General features: G+C 46.7%; 1 protein-coding gene across 1 annotated transcript in view; it reads right to left on the bottom strand.

The window, feature by feature from the left end:
- LOC131289517 (ETS-like protein pointed) overlaps nucleotides 1-22566 on the bottom strand; it is a 90983-nt gene that overhangs the window by 15872 nt on the left and 52545 nt on the right. The window contains exons 3-5 of the mRNA XM_058318793.1: nucleotides 18705-18821; nucleotides 17255-17458; nucleotides 14251-14547 (exon numbers count right to left, since the gene is read on the bottom strand). Coding sequence (XP_058174776.1) covers nucleotides 14251-14547; nucleotides 17255-17458; nucleotides 18705-18821 — 618 coding nt within the window. The remainder of the gene's footprint in view (nucleotides 1-14250; nucleotides 14548-17254; nucleotides 17459-18704; nucleotides 18822-22566) is intronic.

Below are 22566 nucleotides of genomic sequence, written 5' to 3'. Positions count from 1 at the left end.
GCAGCGCTTCATCAGTCCTGCTGTTTGTGTGTGTGTGTACGCGAGGCTGTGTGCTTGAAAGCATGCGCTATCGTAACACTGTAGGCCGTACCGGAAGTGATAGTAAAGAAGGGGTTGTTGAATGAACGGAAGATGATCGAGCGAGCGCAACCCAGCCAAGAGAACCCTTTCTTTCCGGAAGAAATGATGATGGGAAGGAAACTGATCCAATCTGATCCATCCTGTGTCGTTGCGTGTGTGATACATGATCCACAAGGATCTGCTTTCCGAGTCCTCGGCCAGCGAGTTCTGAGGGACTCCGGGTCTCGTGATGTGTCCTCCACTCATCGGCAACCGCGTTCATTCATCATCATTAAATCTCAAAAGCTCTGCGACTGTCGGCGGAAATAATGATAATGTTTCTGGCGGTTCGTCGTTAGCATTGCACCCGGGAGATGCACACCCGGTGCCTGGTCTAGGTATCTTAAAAAAAAAACATACACACAATGGCTCAAAAGCGGCACAAGACACGAAAGATGCATCCGAATGTTACAACTGCCACAGACACAATCATAAAGTGCTAATGTTCATTATTATATGTGCTTTTCCGTCATGTCTACATCATAAAAAAGCGGTTTATTATTTTACATTTTGCTAACCGTACCTTATAACGGCCACCTAAAACAACATATGCATAAAAAGCCGCAATTTTCTAAACCAAAATAAGTTGCCTAACTATGACAACGGTTGTGGGCAGAAACACAACTTTACACAATTATAATATTTTGAAAATGATATCCCATGGAAGCACAAAGTGAGGATAAATATTACTCTTTGAATTACACACATAGCAATAGTATGATGATCATTAATAATATAACCGCCTCTCAACATGTCTTCTTTTTTTTTAACGAGACATTCTCTTTTTAATTTTCCAACCCGAAGGCACTTCCGTTCCGTGGAAATACTGTCCTCATTCTCGCCCCGTCCCTTCCTCCCCCTCTCTCTTTCTCTCTCTCTCTCTGGCAGTTCTCCAGATTTAAAACACTCCCTGACCTGGAGGAGTACCTTCTTTTTCGAAGCGAGTGTCCGGGTCGCCTTTACCTTTCTCGAGCGGAAATGAAACCAGATACCTACGACCGGATGGTGCATCATAGATTTTTCAGTCCTTTCTCTCTTGCGCCTCACGTCGGCTCATCCGTTGCTCTTTCTCCCTTCGGTTAGCTACGTGCACACATACATCTTTTTTTTTCTTTAACATAACAATCTCTCAATTCTGCTTGATATTATGTGTACGGTGTACACTGCGTGTTCTGTACAACAATTTGAACACTTGCGAGCCGGAGAGGAGGTTGGGTTTTCCCTATCCTAACGAGTATGAACCATCGAAGACTTCATCGTTGTCAATTCGATCGCTTGTCGACTCAAAAGCGAGCTCAAGCGAAAACTGAAGCACGAGCATCAATTGTTCAGCAGACGAAGAAAAAGAAAAAAAAAACACACAGGGACACTTCCGCCCGCTCGAAAACGCGATTCGATGTTGCACCGGGAACACGTGCGCAAAAGGCAAGTTAGCGCCCCGTTTGCGCACGTGTTCGGCGGTGGAAGACGCACTTGGCAATCGGGATAGAAAGTCTTATCCTTTATTCAACGACAAATTCAATGGTTTGATGAAAGTGATATGATCCTCAGAGGGATAATTGCACCCGCAACCCGGGAGGATTTCAGGATCGTAAGGCCCTCTTCTCTTCAGGATATTTTCATCCGTCCCAGGTGTTTACGGTTCTTCGTTATACACACTGGAGACTATAAAAAATCAACTTCCGGCGAAAGAAATTTATAGCACACGCATTGTTCGATTTCTTGATAAAAAAAGAAAAAAATCGACAAAGATCACCTCTTTCTTTTTACAATCCCCCTCTCAATCCATAGGCTGCTTTCATTAGCCTTTTCCTTCGGAACCATATTTCCATCAATTAAGATTTGCATACTAATCCCAATCCGCCGCCAGCGACCGGACCCCGGGGGACCGGGGGAAGATTGGGAGCCTGTTTAAGAAGTCGTATTCTCCACAAACGTGATCATTTTCGCACACTCTCACACTCGATCCAATCACATCCGGTGCTGGCCGGCGAACGGTACACAACCCGATCAAACGGTACCGTTCGCTCGAAGTCCCCGAAGTCTGGAAGGAAACACTTCACGCGGCCCACCTCCGCCACACCACGAGCGGCGCCACCTTGGCAAACCCCCACCCGATTCATTCATCCATTTCATTCATTCAACTCTTCGGACCCTCGCGGCGTGTGATTCTAGTGGTAGTGATTTAGTTTCATTTCCTTTCCCATGGATTGGGCCGAAGGGGAGCCACTTTTACCTAACCGACCGGACCGAACGCCATGACAAACTATCAAGTCGGTAGTTTTATTTTTTCTTATTTTCATTGTGTTCGATTTTTTCCTGCCCAGCATTGCGGACAGGAAAAGGTAATAGGCAGTAACATAAAGAGAAAAATGAAAACGTATTTGAGAAGGAGATAGCCGGACCGATTACGAAAGGGTGCTTCGGTGACCGATGGGCAAGTTTCCTTACAGCCGATCCGAATGAAATAAGGAATACATTTTTCGCAAAAAAACCGGTAACACACATTCGAATATCTGCAGCCCGCCAGCAGTTGGCCAATTTGAAAGTATAAGCATATGACCGAGGCCATCTTAACAGGTAGCGCACTTCCTCTTCTCACGGCAGTCATAACAGATTAATGAGGCAGGGTGTTATACGGCTGCTGGCAGTCCGGGGGAGTTGCATCAGCTTCCTTTTGCCATCTGTATATCGGGGCCATCCCGCGAGTGAGACCAAGATCACAACAAAAAGAAACGAACCTTAATCACCAGCGGAAAGGTAGCGCCATAAGAAGGAGTGGTGAGGGGGGGGGGGGGGGGCGGTGGAGGAAGCGTGCAAATCGCGTCTCTGGATGCACATTCGAGCCACATCTATCGGTGGATTTTGTGCAAAGACAGCGCCAGCCCATGGTCTTTTCCCGTCAATGGCACGAGCAGCAAGCGACGCAAATCGCAAGACCACGCGTCGTTATCGAATCGTTCAATCACTTAATAAACGACTAATTAAGGCCTTTTTGAAGCAAGGAGCACAAATCGTAGGCCCACGATTATCTCGCTTATGTCCACCACAACAAATGGGGTGGCGTGTACGGGAGAGTGCATTTCCTTCCTCCTTTCGGCTGCAAAAGGAAACCGTGGCTGGGCCGTTAACAGGTTGCACTTTCTACCTTCGTGCTTGCGATCGCTTCGAGGGTTAACCTTTTTTTGTCACTTTGGTTAATCTTCGGCGGAAAGAAACTTCGATTGCATTTAAATTAACGAGATCACTTCATTATGACGAGGAACGAGGATGCCGCTCGCCCCAGTGCGGGCTGTTGCGTGAAAAATTATCATTTTCCTGTTTCTGCAAAGCAGTGAAAGTCCTAGCAGAAACAGGCGACAGCATTCGTCTCGATAGTTTTTCTTAGCTTAAAATGTTGTAAAGCTTGTTTTGTTCTTATTGTAACACATAGTTCGGTAAATTGTACCACATTATTCGCTGCTGTAGCAAATTTAACATCACTTATCGGAGTTTGATTTTGTTTTTAAATGCATTTGCACGAAATAATTGTCATGCACATAGATTATCTTCAAATTCAACAAATAATTAAAAATTCCATTAATTTGATGTTATTTTATAGACAAAAGACAACTCATTTTAACATTTGGTTTAGGTCAAAGAAAACATTCCAAGCAAAATTAATCTCGATTATGATATGTGAACGTTTCAGGGAAGAATTTGTAGTTCCACGTTATGGAAATATACGATCTACTTTAATAATTTCCACAAATTTGTTTTGTAAAACCTAAGTCCAGTTGATTGTCTTTTAAATTAATCATTTGCTTTTCGTGGGTCGCAGATGTTTTTTTAAACCAAAACACTGGAAGGTTTAAAATGAACACGTATTTAGGCATAATCTACCAGTTTGTACTAGCTTTAGCTTATGTTTGAATAAGCTTATTTCTATTTATATAGAAAACAAGCTTGGTAAATATTAATATAGACACCATTTTATTTCATGGAAGAGATTTTCTTTAAAATAACGTACCCATTTTTGGCATTCTTAATGGAATTGCAAAACATTACTTTTTAATGTTTACTGATGCTTTAAATGTATGCGGTTTAAAGCGGGATTCAGTGCGGATCTGCGTTAAAACACCATTTGAAACCTATGTGTTCCATAGAAAATCAATACACGAAGCTTCGAGCTGCCACCGTTCAACGGACAGGACAACTATTCCGCCAGCAGTAGGGCGAATCAATTCAATTCGATTAAATGGTTGTTTCTCTGCACGAGGCTGCACATGCTTGTCAGACTAGTTTTGACCGGATGCAGACATGTTTCTCCCTTTCCACCCGATTGGCACCGTCATGTGTGGTTAAACGACCGGAAGAAGGTTCAAACGGCCAGATAGCGTGAGATAGTGTTGCGAGCGAGGAACACTGGTGGGAACGCACAGACGCCACAAACTACTTCCGATCCGATCCTGGCGGACGGAATCGGTCGAGTCGATTGGTCGATCATGTCCGGCTGATGAGGCTCCGGGGAAGCGCACCTTAAACATGATGTTTGGTGACATTCATTCGGACGATCGACATATTGTATGAGCGCACCGAAAGCCGCCACTCGATCGCCAGGCTTTGCTGGCCGGGCGGAAACACGTTTTCATGCGTGTGCACACTTTACACTCCTCCTCCAATCACGCGATGTTTCACGGCTTGTTTTCGAAGCAAAGACTTGCCTGGCCTTCCCTCCCTCGTGCGAGGTTCTAGTGGAGATCTTTTCTTCCTCTTTGTTCTTTGCTTTCTGCCATCCTTGCTGCCCTCCCTTCGTTACTATGCTGGCGACGCGGTTTTGCCCGGTTCCTGCTTGAGTCGTTTCCCTTTTACCATGGGCCGCGCGATGATGATCGCGACCTATGATCTTCTTGTTTTGCCACTTTCTTCTGTTCTTTTCGTTGTCTCTCCACACTGCGCTTCCCCGTACCCTCGTGCGATCGCTCGATCGCTTACTTTATGCGGCGTTTAATTTCTAACATCCGCTCTCCGGCGAGTGCTCTTAGGGTTCTTTTTTCCTTCGCTTGCTCCAGCGCGATTGTCTCTTTCTGCTTTTCCTGTTTCGTTCTTCTCCCATTCCCTCGGCGGTACTATCCCTGTCGGATCACCTCCCTCCCCCGTCAAACGGATCCACCCAAACACACTGGCGTCTTCTCACCCGGCCTTCCTTCTGGTGCCTTTGGGACAGAACGTACCGGTTAGGAGGTAGATAAAGTGGGGGAAGTTGGAGCGAAAATGATTGTAGTTGCTAGCAAAACGCGAAGTTAAAAAAAGCGGACCAAACAAAATAGGAAGGACAAGGACAAAAACAAAAAGAACATGTTCCATCATAAGACAAAACGCACCAAACATAGGCGTGTGCACTCGCGCGCGCTCACTCCCAGGCACGCCAGGCATTACTTCTGCGACCCGCAATTTTCCTCCAGTTCCCGCTTGAAGTAAGAAGCCGATCATGGATCGATCGACCGTCTGATCGATAGGCCGGCCGCGTGTGCTGTGCCTGGTTCGGTGGAAAGAAAACCAGGCATGCCACAAAAGACACCGGGACGCGAAGAAGAGTAAACAATTTAATTGAATATTCATTATAGATAAAGCCTTCCGAGGGCGCTCGGGCTAATAGCGCTATGTGTGCGATTGTTCCGCCTCAACCTGGTTTGGGGTTTGGCGGCATGGAAAAGGAAGAAAGAACACTAGGAAGGTTGAGGAAATTAAGTGAAATGTACAGCCAACAACCACTGGTGCGACAAAATCGAAGTTCTTGTCAAACGCTTTTACAGACGGTAGACATTTGACGGCGGAAAGGGGAGCTCCAGTACTAACCCATTGATGAGTAGGTGATCGGCCACGAAGAGGAACTTGTTTTGAAAGACTGATACACACCAATATAGATGGCGTTTTGCACCATAGATGAATGAGAATATCACTCGGAAACATCAACATCTGAATAACTGTGTATCACGATGGTATCCACGAGGACCTACGATCAAAGCCTGCCTACACTATATTCAAGCTGCGTAGCTGCCGTTCTTTGATGTCGATCGCTTGCGTATCACGGAAGCGGTTGAGTAGCGATGAAAAAATGTTTCCAGAGATTTAAGAAACGAACATGATGGATGGCCGTCCGGGTTGACGTTTCAGCTATCTGATTATCTTACGATCTTGAGGAATCGGTAAACAGGATGATCTCAGCGTGGAAGCGACTGGTCGATTTAATCTAATACGAACTTCTGCAAATTCCCAGGAGGTTAAACAATCAAGTGGAACGATGCTATAGCCCGTGTTGTGCGTTTACATTTAATTGACTGTATACGCCAGGAAGACAGATAACAAAGTACACATATCGATGTGCTTAAAGAGCCGAGAGAACGAAAACAGGGAAGGTAGTACGTTATATTTCCGCAACTTGGGAACCTGGCAACATATAATTTTTTGACAGATTAACGACTGGCTTTTGAAATCGATCCGGGCGCCACTTGAGAGCGGGCAGTTGGGTCGTGTGGCTCGAACGTTGACCACCATTGGATTAGCATAATTTATCCCTGGTTCCCTCCGGTTCTTCCGTTCGGTTTGGCCTTCCTTTCGAGCCGCTTTCCTACTTATTGATTATTTCTCTTACCCATCGCGGAGGCTGCGCCGTGAGATCCGGTGAGTTTCAGGCCACGCATCAAATGCGTAGTCTTTCCAATCCGATCATTTCCGAGCCTCCGAACGGAACACGGCTTCGGACAACCAAGCACGTGAGCGTTAAGCGCACCTTGGCCGCAGCGAATGCTTATGCTTTGCCTGAACCACCGAACCACCGCCCGGAAGTATGGACCGTTATGCACGCACGCCTGCTGTAGCATATAGCGGACGGGTAAGAGTGACACACGACAGGCGCATGCTCGCTTGACCATCGCACAAGGGACGAGAGAAGAGAAGACAACAACGGCCCAGAGAAGGGGCAACGAAATTGATTGAGTCGCGTATCTCGCCATACACTGGCTCGGGTCCCGGACTTCCTTCCCGATCCGGGCCCCGATGGAGGATGGCGCTTGGGAACTGTTTAAACATGCACAGACACATTTATATTCAAATGAGTCCTGCTGCAAGCGTGCAGCGTGCTTCACCTTCCGACCTTCTACTCCTGCACGTACGTGCAACGGGCCAATCTTTGCAAGATAAAGAAAATCCTACAAAGAAGCTATGAGCTCGTCGTTTGAAAATACGCAAAAAGGAACGCGAATTGAAAATATTAATATGATGATTGACTTAAACCGTTCAATAGGGTTTACTACGCATAGTATGTTTTATCTATCTTTACTTCAACTACCATATGTTCCACTGGGGTTCTTAATGGTTTTTTTTTCAATTTTATAACCTACACCTGAAGAGCATTTTGCACGCTAAAATTCTACAACTCCATCATGGTTGATTTATTGGCAACCGAAATCGGTCACAGCATGCACCACACACTTCCGGAGTTCAATTAAATCTGCTTCATCTGTGAATGCCACCACCACGGGAGCCTCCGGGAGACGGAAAAGCCACCGGCAAACTAGCTGAAGGATAATTGAAACTATTAATGGCAACCTGGGCGTCCAGTCAGGACGTGTGGCTTCTTTTCTGAGGTCCAATGGTGCGCAGGTCGCTGCACTGCAATTATGCTAATGCGTGCGCACCACAGCCCAACACTCGCACTCACCCCTGCATCTTCCAAAGCAACCTCCTGGCGAGCGCGCGCGCCAGCATTGGTACACGTTTTTCTTCACGCTAAGAAACCATCGACAATTGCAAATACGTAGTAGTGCACTAATTCTCTTAAACGTTTAAGGCTGGTGTGGCATGTCAAACGAGGCTTTTACTGATGCCGGAACTGGAATAAAGTGTCAATGAAAACTATGTGCTGGTCCATAGTAGCTTCCGGTGGTACCGGAAATGCAATTCGATATGTAATTGTTCTCTCTGAGAGGAAGAAAAAAAGTTGATTTTCTAATTCTTACAACCATGTTAACAGTTGTACAGCCATTTAGACTGAGGAATTTGGAAAATGAATTTTCTCTCAGTTTCAGAATTCTCTATGGAATCGTTACGAAGAAAACTTCACCACATTCGATCGGGATTATTGGATATTGCATTAAGCGCACCTCTGGGAATTACAACTTGAATTCCTGGTTCGGTTACGTCTTTGGGGACAAGATCCAAACTTACTTCAACGTTTTCCAAACAGGGCATGGTTTACGGTTTGACTAAGTCAAGCTTTTGTTAGAAGACATGAAAAATTAACATAAGCATATTACGATGCATCAAACTATCGATAACGCAATACGTAGAATGAAAGAAGACATTTTTGGAACTGACTGTGCATCATAAGGTTATAAACATGCAAATTAAGTGTGCACATCTGCCCTTGCCTGTATCACACCTGCAACGGATGTGTCGCTATCGGGTTATGCCACCGGAAGTGACCTTGAAATTGTGAATTTAGGCGAAATTGCACCATACGCTTTGAAGTGGAGGATCACCAAAGCATATTTCCATAATGATTAGCCATGGATGCTTTCAGGAGCAATCGCGTCAAGCTGTTACTGCGCCCCCAGTTGGGTTGGGTTGGTTCTTAAGTCAAATGGTTGGGACACGACGATAAGCGCTACGGGATAGCACTTCTTATGTTTTTTCCGAAATGGGTGTATGTTTTTGAGTGAATGCTCACGAAAGGCGAGAATTTCGCGATTGGCCAATCCAAGGGGTGGTATTTACGTCCGAAGTGGAAGTAAAAAACAAACATTTCGATCGTAGCACAGATTTATCGCTGTTCGAACCAATCAGCGCTGGTGCTCTGTGGGGTTGATTTTTGTTTTCCATGGTGGGAGAAAGCCAAAGCCAGCAGTCGCGAGGGGCCTTGGGATTGTCTATTTGGAAAGGCGTGACATGTATCGTGCTGGGCCGATGGACGATCTCGTTCGCGAGCTCTGGCGCGGCGCAGGCGTAAATGCTGCACGACACGATCCTTGACGTAAGGTGAGCATCGGAAGGGGCCGAAAATACGAGCAAGTCTGTGCGTTTATGTGTGGGAGCTTGTATTCGCAACATCTCTACTTGGTGTGTTTTGCCAATTTTAATGTTTAATGCATTTCATTCGACACACGTATTTGCACAATTCGATGATCGTTACTTTCTGAACGATCGTCTCCTTATTACATCAGACCGCGTGTCTCATGTTTTCCGAGCGCTAAATTTATGGAACTGGCCGCGTCTACTAACCTTCACCTGCATTCCACGCCCCGGGGCGTTCGGCACTAGATTTGTAGACGCACTTCTCCTTCACGATGATGCTCATGGTCGAGGTTTTTTGATCCGCGCATCGTCGCCACGCAAGAAGGCTCCCGAGAGGGAAAACTCTCGCTCTATCGGCCATATCTGGTGCACACGAAAGCAAAAGTTCCATCTTTTTCTTTTGTCTTCCTCCTCACAGTCGGGCGCTGGAGTGTGGCGGCCGGTGAGATCTTCCAAAAATGTGAGACAACTTCAATCGAAAGCGGTACCTAACAGGCTACCGGTCAGGTTAGCCGCCTTGTAATCCGTAATCTAGAAAATTAATTATCATAAATTATGACAGCTGAGCTTCTTCCATGGCAAGTGAAGATGGCAACGTTGAAGCTGAAATAAATGTGCCTTTGAAAATCGAGAGCGAAAGTAAATTAAAAAAATAGTGTACAACAGAAATATTTTTTAGTATAAACATGTTTGTGCTTCAACTTTTTTTTTGGCGAAAAATGGAATTAATTTTAAAATGTTTTCCTTCCACCAAGACAATAATATTGAACTTCGCTTAAGTTGTCGGAGGAGCAAGGGGGTGGGGGTTCTACCAGGATAAACGTGTGAACTTGAACCTCTGCTAACGGACTTTGGTCCTTTGCACCGAGGTGAGAGAGTGTGTACGAAAATCAATTCCAAGTATGTGCGTGGCCAAGTCTCTTTCGATTTCGACACTATTGCAACCCGCGACGCGTCCAACGATGCGCGAACCGGCGGCAGCAAGTCGCTTTTGTTTTTGTTTCGGTGTTTTTTATCTGCTGGCACACATACGCACAACGGATGGGTCTTGACGAGGTGTCCGTCTCTCGGAACGCACAGAGCGACATTAGCCTACATGTGCCGTGAACCGGCAACACCGGCGCAAGGGAGACACAACACAGGTGCGATTGTTGTTGTATGCGAGGGAGGGCTCGGAACAAAAGAGGGCCCAAAACGTTGGACCCAAACGCACCGAAGGGTAACGACGCCAACGCCAACGACGACAACGACAACGTACTTGCGCAGTAGGATCCACCACGATCATGTCGTTCGTTCACACAGCAGAACGTTCTTCTGACCGTTGGGCGCCTCAGTGTGTGCCGGCATCAAATTTGGAGAGACGCCATCGGTCACGCGTGGACGTTCAACAAGTAATAGTGTCAACCGTTGGAGATCTCCGTGCCTTCGTATATTTCACTGTGGGAAGGGGTTGGAACTGTAACCCTTTATGACAGGACAATGAGTTTCGAACGAAGATTTTGCAGCAAGGGTGCGTTTTCTCGGTGTGGAAGAGCAGGCAGCAGTATAGCCACGCAATGGTGGACCCTCGGTTGGTAATGTTTTGCAGCAGAGGACCAACTAAACCAGATTTTAAGAGCAAACAATCGCCGAACACCAGCGAGATTCGAGTTGCTTCGATTTTTCAACGTTGGGTGCGGACAACGGTTTTTTTTAAAGCAATCTTTTCCTTTCCCAAAAGGGGAGGAGTATAATCGAGTTTACGGCCGAGCCTTTTGATGTCGTCATGTTTTGATGCTAATATGTTTTTTTTCTTTTCTCTGTTTATGCTTTTGTTATTGTAAGTGCCGCTCTAGAAACCTAAATGTAGAATACCGAGAGATGGGAAGGACCGGCACCGGCCAAGGCTCGAGTGGCAAAAAGGATAATGGGCAGGTAGGGACATCATTCTGGTTTTCCCCCATTTCATTTTGTCTAACAGATGGGTTCGTGCTCTTGGATCACTTACGCGACCAACAGGAATCGCAATGAGCTCTTCAATGGGACCTTCGTGCGGGAATGAACAATAACGCACCTCTGAGATGGCAAGGAAATGTGAAAGAAAATGGCAGCCATCGGGCCAACGCTAAAACTGAAACATTAACGCCATACTAAGCAAACAGCACCACACACTTATGCAAAGGAAAGGCCTCACAAGTACAGCGCCAAACGAAAGCTGATATAGTTTAGCTTCTAAGACCTGATCATGATACTTGTAGCATCAGTGATTACTGGTTACAATAAGCAGGGCAAGATAGTACATTCTCCCATGCGGTCAGGGAATGAGAAATGTCCTTGAAAACGACCATTCCATGCTTACATAAAAAAGCGCGACGAACATTACGAACAATTTATGCATCTCACACCCGTTCGTATGCGAGTATATCTCGTACGGTGCGCTTCTCGCCTTATCACGCTGGACTCGATCGAGAAGAATACACTAAATGGAGTGTGGGCCGCTCCAAGTGGCGACCAATCGTATGCCGGCCCACAGCAGGGTCGACCGTTCCCCGCCAAGAGCCGGCTTTTTCCACTTCATTCATGCTGCGGTGATTCAACTGCAGTCCCGCCGGTTGTCAGGCGTTGGCCAACAGTCAGTCAGTGCACGCTCATTCATTCCCGCGCACTCATTCATTCATCCATTCCATCCGTCGGCGGAATGGTGCTGCGGTTTGGGTCTATTAGGCCGTGGGTCCATCGTTGTATGGGAAGGGGGGGGATCGGAGGTTCGTGTTGGAGAATACGCGAAGCGGAGACTATGTAATCAACGATCGCAGCTTCCACCGCCATTAGCTTGCACTCCCGCCTGTCCTACTCATTATTCGCTCGTGCGATGTTAGTCGGCAACAGAGACCCATGCCGACACACATACGCACATCCACTTCCCAGGAGACCTTCGGTGGAGGGTGGATTCCGTGTGTCCGTTCACTTGACATTTTACGAACAGCATAATTTTGCCACCGCCAAAAAGGTCCATTTTCGAACGGCCCACTCCGTCAGGCTGGCAGCAATAACCAGCGCTCGGTGTGTGGCGGTAGAACGCCTGTGGGTCGAGGGACTCCTCGTTGGATGGGTGATTTTTCAAATATCTACACCCGACCCATACACACACACACACCCATCTACCCAGCCTGATGGAGCTTTTCGGAAACGCGACAACAATCGCAAAGTTTCGTTGGAGAAGCACCGATTTGCCCTCTCAGTCGCTCTCCGCTCCAACACCGGGATAGTCCAAGAGCCCTTTACGATCCGCGATCAAGGTGACACGCGGGCGCCAAGAAGGAAGGGGATGGATTCCATGAATGGACCAACTCGACAGTGACGCCAAACAGTTCGGAGTTCGGTGGCCACGAGGTGACCAGCAGCGAACGGCATAGTACTGGTGGCATGTTTTCTCCCAAACGCGGGAACACTCACGTACGTGTTGTAGGCACACGTGTTGCGCCTGTCAGGAGGGGAGAATGGCCATGGTGTGTGGTGCGGTCTTTGTTTTGCTACCAGCTCGAGCGTGACCACCGTTCATCGCGAATCAACTGAACGGTGGCGGGGGGAACAACGGCTGAAAAAAAGAACGCCACCAACGATCGCCGTCATCGGGGACTGCACGACGGACTCCCGCATAAGCATACCAAAACTCTCTTTGCTAACGGACATACGGGCAACGATCAGTTCGGTGCATAGGAGACTGCATGGAGGGGTGCTGCTATTTAGAAAGAGGCATTGCTGTAGCCAGCTCGTTCTGATTTGCTTGGGCTTAAATTAAGCCAAAAAGTATTTTTGAATCCACCTCAATACGTCATTGTTCTAAATTAGTGGTTCTCATCAAATTTGTGACCAAAGCTACTACTATCGGCAAAGCTGTTCGGTTTTAATCATTAAAAAGATAAGGAGCTCTTGGGACAATGTCTCGTAGCAAGCAGTAGATCCTGGTTTCATCATTTTGAATTTGGCCCAACTGCTAGGTGATTATATAGCAATCTTAGATATTATGTTATTTATTTCACACCCGCAAACATATTGGGTTCAACATTCAAAAATGTTTAATCATTTACACAAGGTTTTGCAAGGAATGTAAAGGGAAAGAAAGACTGAATTTCCTTTTGTTGCAAATGCTAGACAAAGCTAAAGTTAAGCATAGAGTCACGCACCACGAGTGCACACGTCATCGCTCCATTCTGAAAATCGGAAGCCTAAAATGGGTACAATTAAAGGTTTCCAGCAATGTGTTTTTTTCTCTCCTTCATGGTCCACGATCGGGACAGGATGAGGGGCAACACGATCAATCGATCAGACGGTATTCACGGCCGGTATTGGTTTAGATGCTTTATTAGAGGGCGCGCGCGCGCTCGTACTCCCGCGTCCATTCGGACCGTTTCCAGTACGGCAGCATGATCATAATATTTTCCACACGGCAATCAAACGAAATGGAAAACACTCTCCCTTCGCGGGTCCCCTCAACCCGCCGCCCACTGGCTGGCGGTGCGCGTTTGAAAGGGATTGTCGCTCGGAGTATTCTTTCTCGGTTTCCCCTCCAACGGCCAGCGTCTGCCGAAATTATAGACTCCCGGTCCAATATAGCCACCAATCCCGCGGCCGATCCGATTGCTGTGGCAGAAGGGGGTGACTGGCAAGGGTTGGGGAAAAAACCTTTTTTCGATATTTTCCTCCCGATAGCCACCAACCCTCCACCAGCACCCTTGTTTCCTTCTCGCCACGCATGATTACTCATTATTCCCCTTTGTCCCTCAAGCGTTACGATGCTACACAGCCTCCTTCGGGAAGGCTCCTTTTTTCCGCCTGATGTAACTAATTATATGGTGCCGTTTTCTTCCCTGCCGAAGCGTTCTCTTGCCTCTTGCGCTTGCCGGTGGTGCGTTTTAGCGACGACAAGCTTTTTGGGAGAGAATGTTCGACCAACTCCTGACGACGGCTTTGTTAGTTCCGCCGGTTTCGACAAGAAACACAACAATATTTGGCGCTAAAGTTTCCCCCGCATGTTTCGTCGATGGTAGAATTTGTCTAGCCACTCACCTCCTCCGCTCGCGTTGCTGTGATTGCTGGTGGTGTTGGTCGTGCTGCTACTGTTTGGGGTGGTCGTGCCGGGGGTGGGAGCTGACGAGCTGGTGGTAGAGGCGGGTGTGTTGCTGCTATTGTTGCTGGCGCTGTTACCGTTCGAGCCGCTGCCTCTGCCAAATTCTGACTGCTGCTGCTGCTGCTGGCCACTTAACCGTTGAAGGGCACTGTTGTACTCGTTGAGTTCGTTAACGCCGACTCCGCCCGCCGACTGTCCGCAGCCAGCATCGTACAGTCCTCCGCTGACCGACGAACCGTGCTCCAGCAGGGCCTTTTCGCAATCTACAACAGATAATGGCATACCAGATCAGAACATTGAAAAAAATAATAATTGAAAGCAAAACTGAAGTCAACTGATTAGGCACACATGCGCACGTACATACACACAGAATATACTTTCGTTTTTCTTCTTTCCCTGTTCCGGCTTTCATTGCATCTTAACCGAACGAGTGAGGTTGAAACCGTGTACCCTTTTGGTATCGGACCCCTCACCATGTCACCATTAACCCATGACTTTAGACTGGTCCTTTTGTGTGTACTTTATGTTTCGATAAATCAATCTAGTGCTGGCCCGCACGCATAGCCCGCACACTCAACCGCCCATCGCGCACGGAGAGCTATATTTATCAGTCAATCAACCAAAAATCAGCACACAACAACAACAAAAAAAGGTTTCCAGTACGGGGGGACGTGCCCATTTGATTCGATTTCCTCTACCGAATTTCCCGCGTGCGGAACCACTGCCAACGCCGCCCGAATATAAGTGTTTTCCTGAATGGGCAATATGGTTTTTCGTTTCCAAGCTTCGGTTCAGATCGCTGCGAATAGGACGTTGCAGCAACAGGACGATTTGGTGACTTTGAAATTCAATTTGTTTGTGTCTATTGACGTAGCGCAGCCGTTAGGTCAAAGATGTGTTTCTGCTCAATTTAGTTTAGCACGGGGATTGGCCAGCACCATATGTTTGTTGTGATGTCTGGCTACGAGGGGTTACGGAACTTCGTAGGAAGCGTTGATTTATTTGAATCAATCGAATTTTGACCGAATCTGGCAGAAAGTGGGATTGAGACAGGACTTTTGGACCAGGAAGGACCGACCGGAATGAACGTAAAGGAAATTTGGGAAAAATTAAGGTTTCGACGATTCAATTTCCAGATCGTGAATGGACGTGATGTGGCGCATCATCAGCGCTCAAGTGACATATTCTAAACGGGTTCACAATTTTCCGTTCCTAATGTATTTATAACCCGACGCACAAACAACTATGAAAGAGCGAAAATGGTTCGACCCATTGACGTCAGTAGTGTCACAAGGCTGGGCTTCACTATAATCGATTGACACGGCAATTGGATTGTAGCGGAAATCAGAGCAAATCTCACTGCAACACGCGATCGCATCAAAATAATTGAAACATTGGAACATGCACCCTCTACCCTTCCCGCTGCACCTCGAGCACGGCAATTATTTGTGAGCTTCCCTCGTTAACATTAACCACCCAACAATCAATTAACTCCTTGCAGTCCGAAGCCCGGATTGGGAGGGGTGTTTCGTGAACGTTAACTCAATTAACCCCAAACATAACCGATTTATGGCAATCGCGTCAATTATCCAATCTCAATCACGATCGGTTTGCCGGCATCTGCCACCATCACCATCAGCAAAGACCGCAACAGTCAGTCAGTCTGCCAGCCAGCCAGCCAGAGAAAACCCCGGAGAAAATTCCCTTTCGCTGTAACGCGTCCGCTGCCCTTGCTTGCACAGCGTTGCAATGACACTGATGGGGATGGAACAAGAAAGGAAAAATGGATACAACAGTAATGCACATGGAACTGTCTTGTTACGCATGCTTCCCAGTTGACATTGTGATCATCGGTGGCCTTTATTGACCTCAACCGGCCATAAGCATAAGTGGTTCTGGTTTCTGGAGCAGGGTAGCGAGGGAGCTCTGATGATTTATTGTGATTGCGTTCTATTGCGTGTACTCGTTAAAGAAACCGCCTCCATGCTGCGGTTCATGGCGCAGGCCGCCATTCCGAATCACACACAGGCCACACGTTTTATTGGTGTGCGCCGGATGGGGCTTGCCTTTTATTTTGAGTCGCTGCATACAGCCACACGGTGCCACACTGCCCAGTGAGTGGAAACCGTATGCAACGGTCACTCCGCAAACGAACTGAACTTTCTTGGGGGGGAGGGGGTGGAGAGGAAAGAACATGATGAAGATCACCATCAGTAGTGAGGTTGATCTATCAACGCCGTTAATCACCGATGATGAGACCTGGAGCAGGCGAAACGGTCGGCGAAACGCTGCTAAAGCGCCACCACCCTTGAAAATGGCCAGAGAGCGCGCGGAACTGTGATGAAACCCTTCAGAATTGCAAACACTACTGTTGCATCGGTGTATTGATTAAAATCGCATTACCTCTCTACTTTACCCCCTACCCATCGTTGACGTTCACACATGGTTTTATTTGCTAAGTTTTGGCACGGAAGCACCAACCATGGCGTACCGTGTCTTGCCCAATCTAGGTGCTAATGGCAACACGGAGGTAAAACAACATCAAAAGAGTGACCACATTAAACGGTGAGATATTAGATACTGTTCGGGAAATCTCTGTTTGTTCTAGGAAATCTAATCTATACTAGTAAAAATCCAGCTATCACTCTTCGTTTCTTCACACACACAGAAACTAGACAGAGAGCGTAATAGATCTTCTGCATCGTACATTGCGGGACCCTCATCACGCTTACTATGGTTATTATTTTATCATCTTCTCCGTTTGTCAAAATCAGAGGGCTCTTGACATAGCAACCATTCGAATCATTCCGAGAACACCACGAGTTGATGTAATACTCCCGCATGGGAGGGAACCTAACCGCTATGACTATGGAATGTCGAATGGTAGCGTTCGTCGTCTATTTAGTGAGCTTCTAAGCGCTTCAAAATAATGAAATAATAATAACGTTTGGAAAATCGCCTGTAACTTACCTTTCTGGAGGATCTCCAGATGCTCCCACAAGATGTCACCGGTAAACGGTGGTGCGATGGCAAGGAATCCTTCCCGCCCGAGACCGACGATATCGCGGCCACTCATCTTCTGGAACGGTTCCTTGTTGACACCTTCCAGCGAGAACTCTTTGATGGACCAGTTCAACCAAATCAACACGTGCTCCGCCGTCCATTGTCGAGGATCTGTCGATGATGAAAGATAGAGACCAAGAAGGCATTGGTGAAGGAGGTGTTTATAAGAATAAAGCTGTATGATACCAGAACAATAGCGTCAACAGAGCGGCGAAGTGCCAAATGGCAGAGAGAAACAATAGATCGTCATCAGTGATCGGTTGGTCTACCGTCCACGGCCGGAACAGTCGATCTTAGCATTGGTCAGCCAAAGGTAGTTCTTTCTCACCCTTCAAAATCAGCAGATTCTTGTCTTGTCAAGGACAGTCTATAGACCTGCTAGCGACTCGCACACAAAGGGTCATAAAATCTTAATTGTCGGTCAGTTCGATGTTCTTCCACCTGGGTGATGCTGACCAACACAAAAATGCACCGAGGCTGCTGGCAACTGCAAACAAGAGCACAGCATTTTTCACACGGAATAGTAGTGTTTTGAGGATTTTGGGGAACGTAAAAATGTTTCCTCCGACTTTGACCTTTGCATTCGTTTGCTACTCTTCCAAACCACGGCCATGAGATGGCTGTAAGTAGGTGTTACTATTACGCGGTACAGGTTGAAGGTCATCTAGGCCACTACGCAGCGAGTGGTGAGAATCAAAAGATGGCGCATCAGAATTTATTGCAATTGATTATGAGAACATATGAAGGCAAAAAAACGAACCAATCCTGAACCTGCAGTGAGTGTATGGTTGTCTTTTTTGCCTTCGCTGAGAACCCACTTACCTACAACGATTTCGCTAGTGCAGATAAACTACAATGGAAAGCCACTTCGAGAGGCGATTTTCGCCTTACATAACCGGAATTTGATTTTCGTCTCAAGATAGAGTTCGTTGCTATTACGTATATACATGCGCATACACTGATTATTATCGATACGTATGAGGTCAGTAGCGCTAGGTTTCCATACACATAGGTGAGCTACTCGACCACGGAAAATAGACAGCATTATCCACAAACAAACAAACATTGGCATCCATAGAGTGAAATCGTTGGCAAACCAAGGTTTAAAGATTACATTTCAAATTTATATCTGACTCAAAAGTAGTATGAAATCAAGGGATTCAGTAGAGTTCTATTAACGGAAATCTTCCAGACAGCTCCTCTGGGGGGCTCCTCCTGTTGCACATGTTTAGTACGACATTTAGCATTTCCTCTTCCTGTGGGAATTCTTACATTTCCTACGTGGGGAAACATAGGATAGGAAAACATTCATTCTAGTTGTGCGAAGATGAGTGGCTATACCACCCAGAATACATACCTTTGGTGATTTTGAACGTTTGCACTTCCTTCTCCCAGGAAGCAAACGATGCGTACAGAACTTCGGTGAGCTTCTTGTTAGTTCCGGGCGTCAGCGGTGGCATCTGCGTCGGGACATCTGTAATAGGAGGACATTCAGAAAACAAAAAATTACAAACAAAATCATGACCACATATCCGGCTTCGGCAAGCAAATTAATACACATATCGGTTGCGGCCGCGAATGACTCCAAAAACGGTGGCCGCACGATTGGATGACGGTGGATGAGATATTGGACACCCTTTCGAGATTAGCACACCCTTCTAAGCGCGTGTTGGCTCGTGGACTACATTCGCGGTAAAACTATCATCCACCATGCCCTCCTACATCCGGCTCTCACTGTGGACGTGGAGCGAGGTTAGCAAAGAAAAGCGGAGACCCACGTCGCGAACGATCGTCTGCATCCAGTGACACTATTTGCAGCTATTAAGTGACTTGCTCCCAGTGGAAGAGAACGGAACCAACTGAACGGAAGTATTTAATTTCACAGAACACACACAATGCCCCTCAGGCGGGCAGCGGTAAGATTTAGACCACAGCAGTTGACTGAGAAAACCCCCGAGCGCTACGAAAATACCACTCAATTCTTCCGATTCCGGCGGCAGCGTGAATTTGATCAATGAATCTTCAAAACTCTCGTTCGGAGTTTTCCTTTCGCCGTTCGCTTTCGTAAGTGCTGCTTCCTGCTGCTCGTCGTCAGTCCCAAGGCCCGTGCCTTTGCAAGGTCCCACAAGTTGAGGATGATTAAAGGTTCAACCCACGATGAGGAGGACGAATCTTGAGGGACGGACACGAGATCAAGAAGCTGTACGATCTCAGCCGAAGATTACATTCTGACGATTTGACCGTAATCTTTCGGTAGGCCCTACTTCTCGATTGGGGATAGAAAATTGAAATTTTCACGGATTATACCACACCGCCGCCGTGCTTTTCGTTTAACCACTTTTTTTACATGAGTTTTATTTTTTGTTCACTTCCTTCACTTCCCTGTTCCTTCCGTAACGCGAGGAGCTCGATATGCGGAGGGTTGATGAATTGGTAGGCATTAAATGTGATCGTGTCGTAGACAATTGGATTTTATTCTTGCTCTTGCTCTCGTGGAAGCAAAAGAACTAGTTCCGTCTTGGCGTTTGAACCGATTTAGTGTTTAGAAATCCGGACTTCCGAGCCGGCAAAAGCTCCATTCGTTACGGAGGAAGTGAACTTCATCTCGATCGATGAAGAGATGACCAATCCGATCGGCGACGTTCGATTCGTCGTGTCAATGGATAAGAGAGCTCTTAATAAAACTGAACACAAGCAAGTGACTGTTTTTTACTTTTTGTTTTAAACCAGTCCGGGAAAAAGGAAGACTTTCCCCGGTGGGTGGTGGACCCGTTGATTTGTAGTTGATTTTGTTTTCCCTTTCAGTACAATTTCCTGCCCTTCCTGGGAGGTTTGATTCTCCTCCGTTGTGGCTGTCTTTTTTAATTAGATCGGTGTAGTAAATAAAAATGCGCTACGCGCCATCAACGGTTCTTATTCTCGCGGTTTAGACCGTTGGGCGTGCTTCTACTGGCCGATGGACTGGGATAAAACATAATCACGTTCCAAGCCATCATGTGGTGTTGTGCGAGATTTTCGCTCTATGCCGGGCACATTCGTCTCCGCCCCAAGATTAAGAGCAACGGTCGCCCCCAAACTGGGACCACCTATCGCGGCGGGATCGATTCACGAGCATGCCCATCATCAGTCGAACGGTTGCCAATCCCCGCGATCAACACGCCCGGAGACCATTTGACTTTACATCGGCACTGTTTACTCGCCGTGATTGATAATCAATTTTCGTCCGTGAGTTGGTGGGCAAAGTTTGGTCGCCACTATTTCATCATCGGCCTTCTCATTTCGGCGTCGATCGATCGAGAACCCGTCGAACCGCCCCCGGGGGCCAAAGTCCGAGTAGTGGGCGGCGATGGGCGGGAAAAATAGTGCGGACTTCGGCGTCCGCAGGAGGAAAATTTCGGGAAGATAAAACACCGAAAAACGGCAAAGGAACGCGTGCGCCCTCACACATCATGCCGACGATACCACCTGTTTTGCGTGTAATTAAATTTTGTATTTCCTTTTTGAGGTCGATTGTTTTCTTTGCCGCGCATTCTCTCCGTCTATTTGTTTTATTTGTCGTCATCAGATAAACACACACACCCATGGATACTAGCTCATCTTCGCTCATGTCTTCGGTGCTTCCCAACCGCGAAGGAAGTGCGGCTGCGTCTTTACGAGCCATGTTTCTTTCCTCTTCTAAACATCAAACCGATTCGTGTGGAAACCCGGGCTGTTGTTGCCCAACTCCAATCGGTCAGAAAATCATTCGTTGACGTCGCTGTTGTCGTCCGTGGAGATCGTGAATGATGATCGTGTTACTTTTATTAGTCATTGCGTTTTTTTTCGATAGCATGCCGAACTGCCGTTTCATTTGTTTTGATGTGTACCGCTTTGACCAGATCAGCCTGAACTGCTAATAATGTAAGCCCGAAAAGGAAGATACATTTTCAATTTTGATACTTTGAATCGGCCAAATATTCGAAAAACTTTATCTTTATTCACTCGCAGATTACTTAACGAACAACAAAGCAAATTTTATATTAAAGATTTTTAAATTACTTGTATTTTTCACTCAATCGGTTGCTGTTGGAAAATGATGTCGAAATTGTTGAAGATAACAAGAAAAAATTTTTTTAGTGCGGTTTAATTCACCCACTCCGTATTTTGTGCTTTCATCCCTGTAATTACTATGGACAATTATTCGTCAAGTACTGTTCTTATCACTGTAGAACGTTAGAAGTTCCGAAGTATTATATGTCTTTTCAAGTTAAAACACGTCTGGTCATATTTTTTAAGAGAAGTTCGCTGGAGTAAGTAAATTCTGCGTATGGGCTAATTGCGTATAGTTTTAGATAAATGCGTAACGAAAAATGTAGAATCCCACCCAATATTCAAGACCCTCCTTGTATGCCTTGCCTAAATGTTTAGAACTGAAATGACGAGTCTTGATCGTTGCACAAAATATATTTCATTTCCATGTAATTGGCAACGTAAAATGTTGGTTAAAGCTTTTGCCAAGTGACCGCCAGGTACGGTGCTCAGCGCGTCTACGGTTGGTTGGATCGATGGAATCAGGCAGCCACGACTCCATCTCACACGGTTGTGCTTCAACAAGTCAGACGGTGAGCTCACTGGCAGGCACACACGAAAATTATACTAGGCTTCCAAAAACGATGACCAGCCAACCGGAACGAGGCCCCATTTAGCGGCTGCAGTGGGCTCGGTGCGTTCGTCCCTCGCAAAGAATGGAATTGTGGCTCCTTCTTAGCTTTGGGCGAAGTGCATGTTTTTGAAGCTCTGGCAAATATTCTTTCTCTACCACCAGCCGACGTTTTTGCAAATGTAAATTCATCTGAATGCATTATGGACGCAGGTTTGGCCACACGCTGAACTTTACAATTTCTTTAAAAGTGCGAAAAAGCTTCCAAGTTGCATTCGCCGATTTAATCAACAGTACGACGCTTTGATTTGATTCTGTGGTGTCGTTGCCTGCGCGGCATGAGGTGTTAAAACACACTTGATTCGAGATACACAGTGCCACCGTGCCTCCACAGTACTGCTGCCTGTTGAGGTCCAAAACAATGGCGATTTATTCCACGATTTCTGGAAAGCTTCACGGCTACGCCTGGCGCGATTTTCTTACTGAGCGAACTGAACCACCGCCCTTCGAGTGGCTGCCGAGGCGAAGAAAGGATGACCAAGGCACACCATCACCCCATGGTCAAAGCACCCAGCAAATG

This window comes from Anopheles ziemanni, chromosome 3 (assembly GCF_943734765.1).
Source record: "Anopheles ziemanni chromosome 3, idAnoZiCoDA_A2_x.2, whole genome shotgun sequence".
In the NCBI taxonomy this organism is placed as follows: domain Eukaryota; kingdom Metazoa; phylum Arthropoda; class Insecta; order Diptera; family Culicidae; genus Anopheles; species Anopheles ziemanni.
Note: the sequence above shows the minus strand (reverse complement) of the source record. Positions and strands in the feature narration are given on the sequence as shown.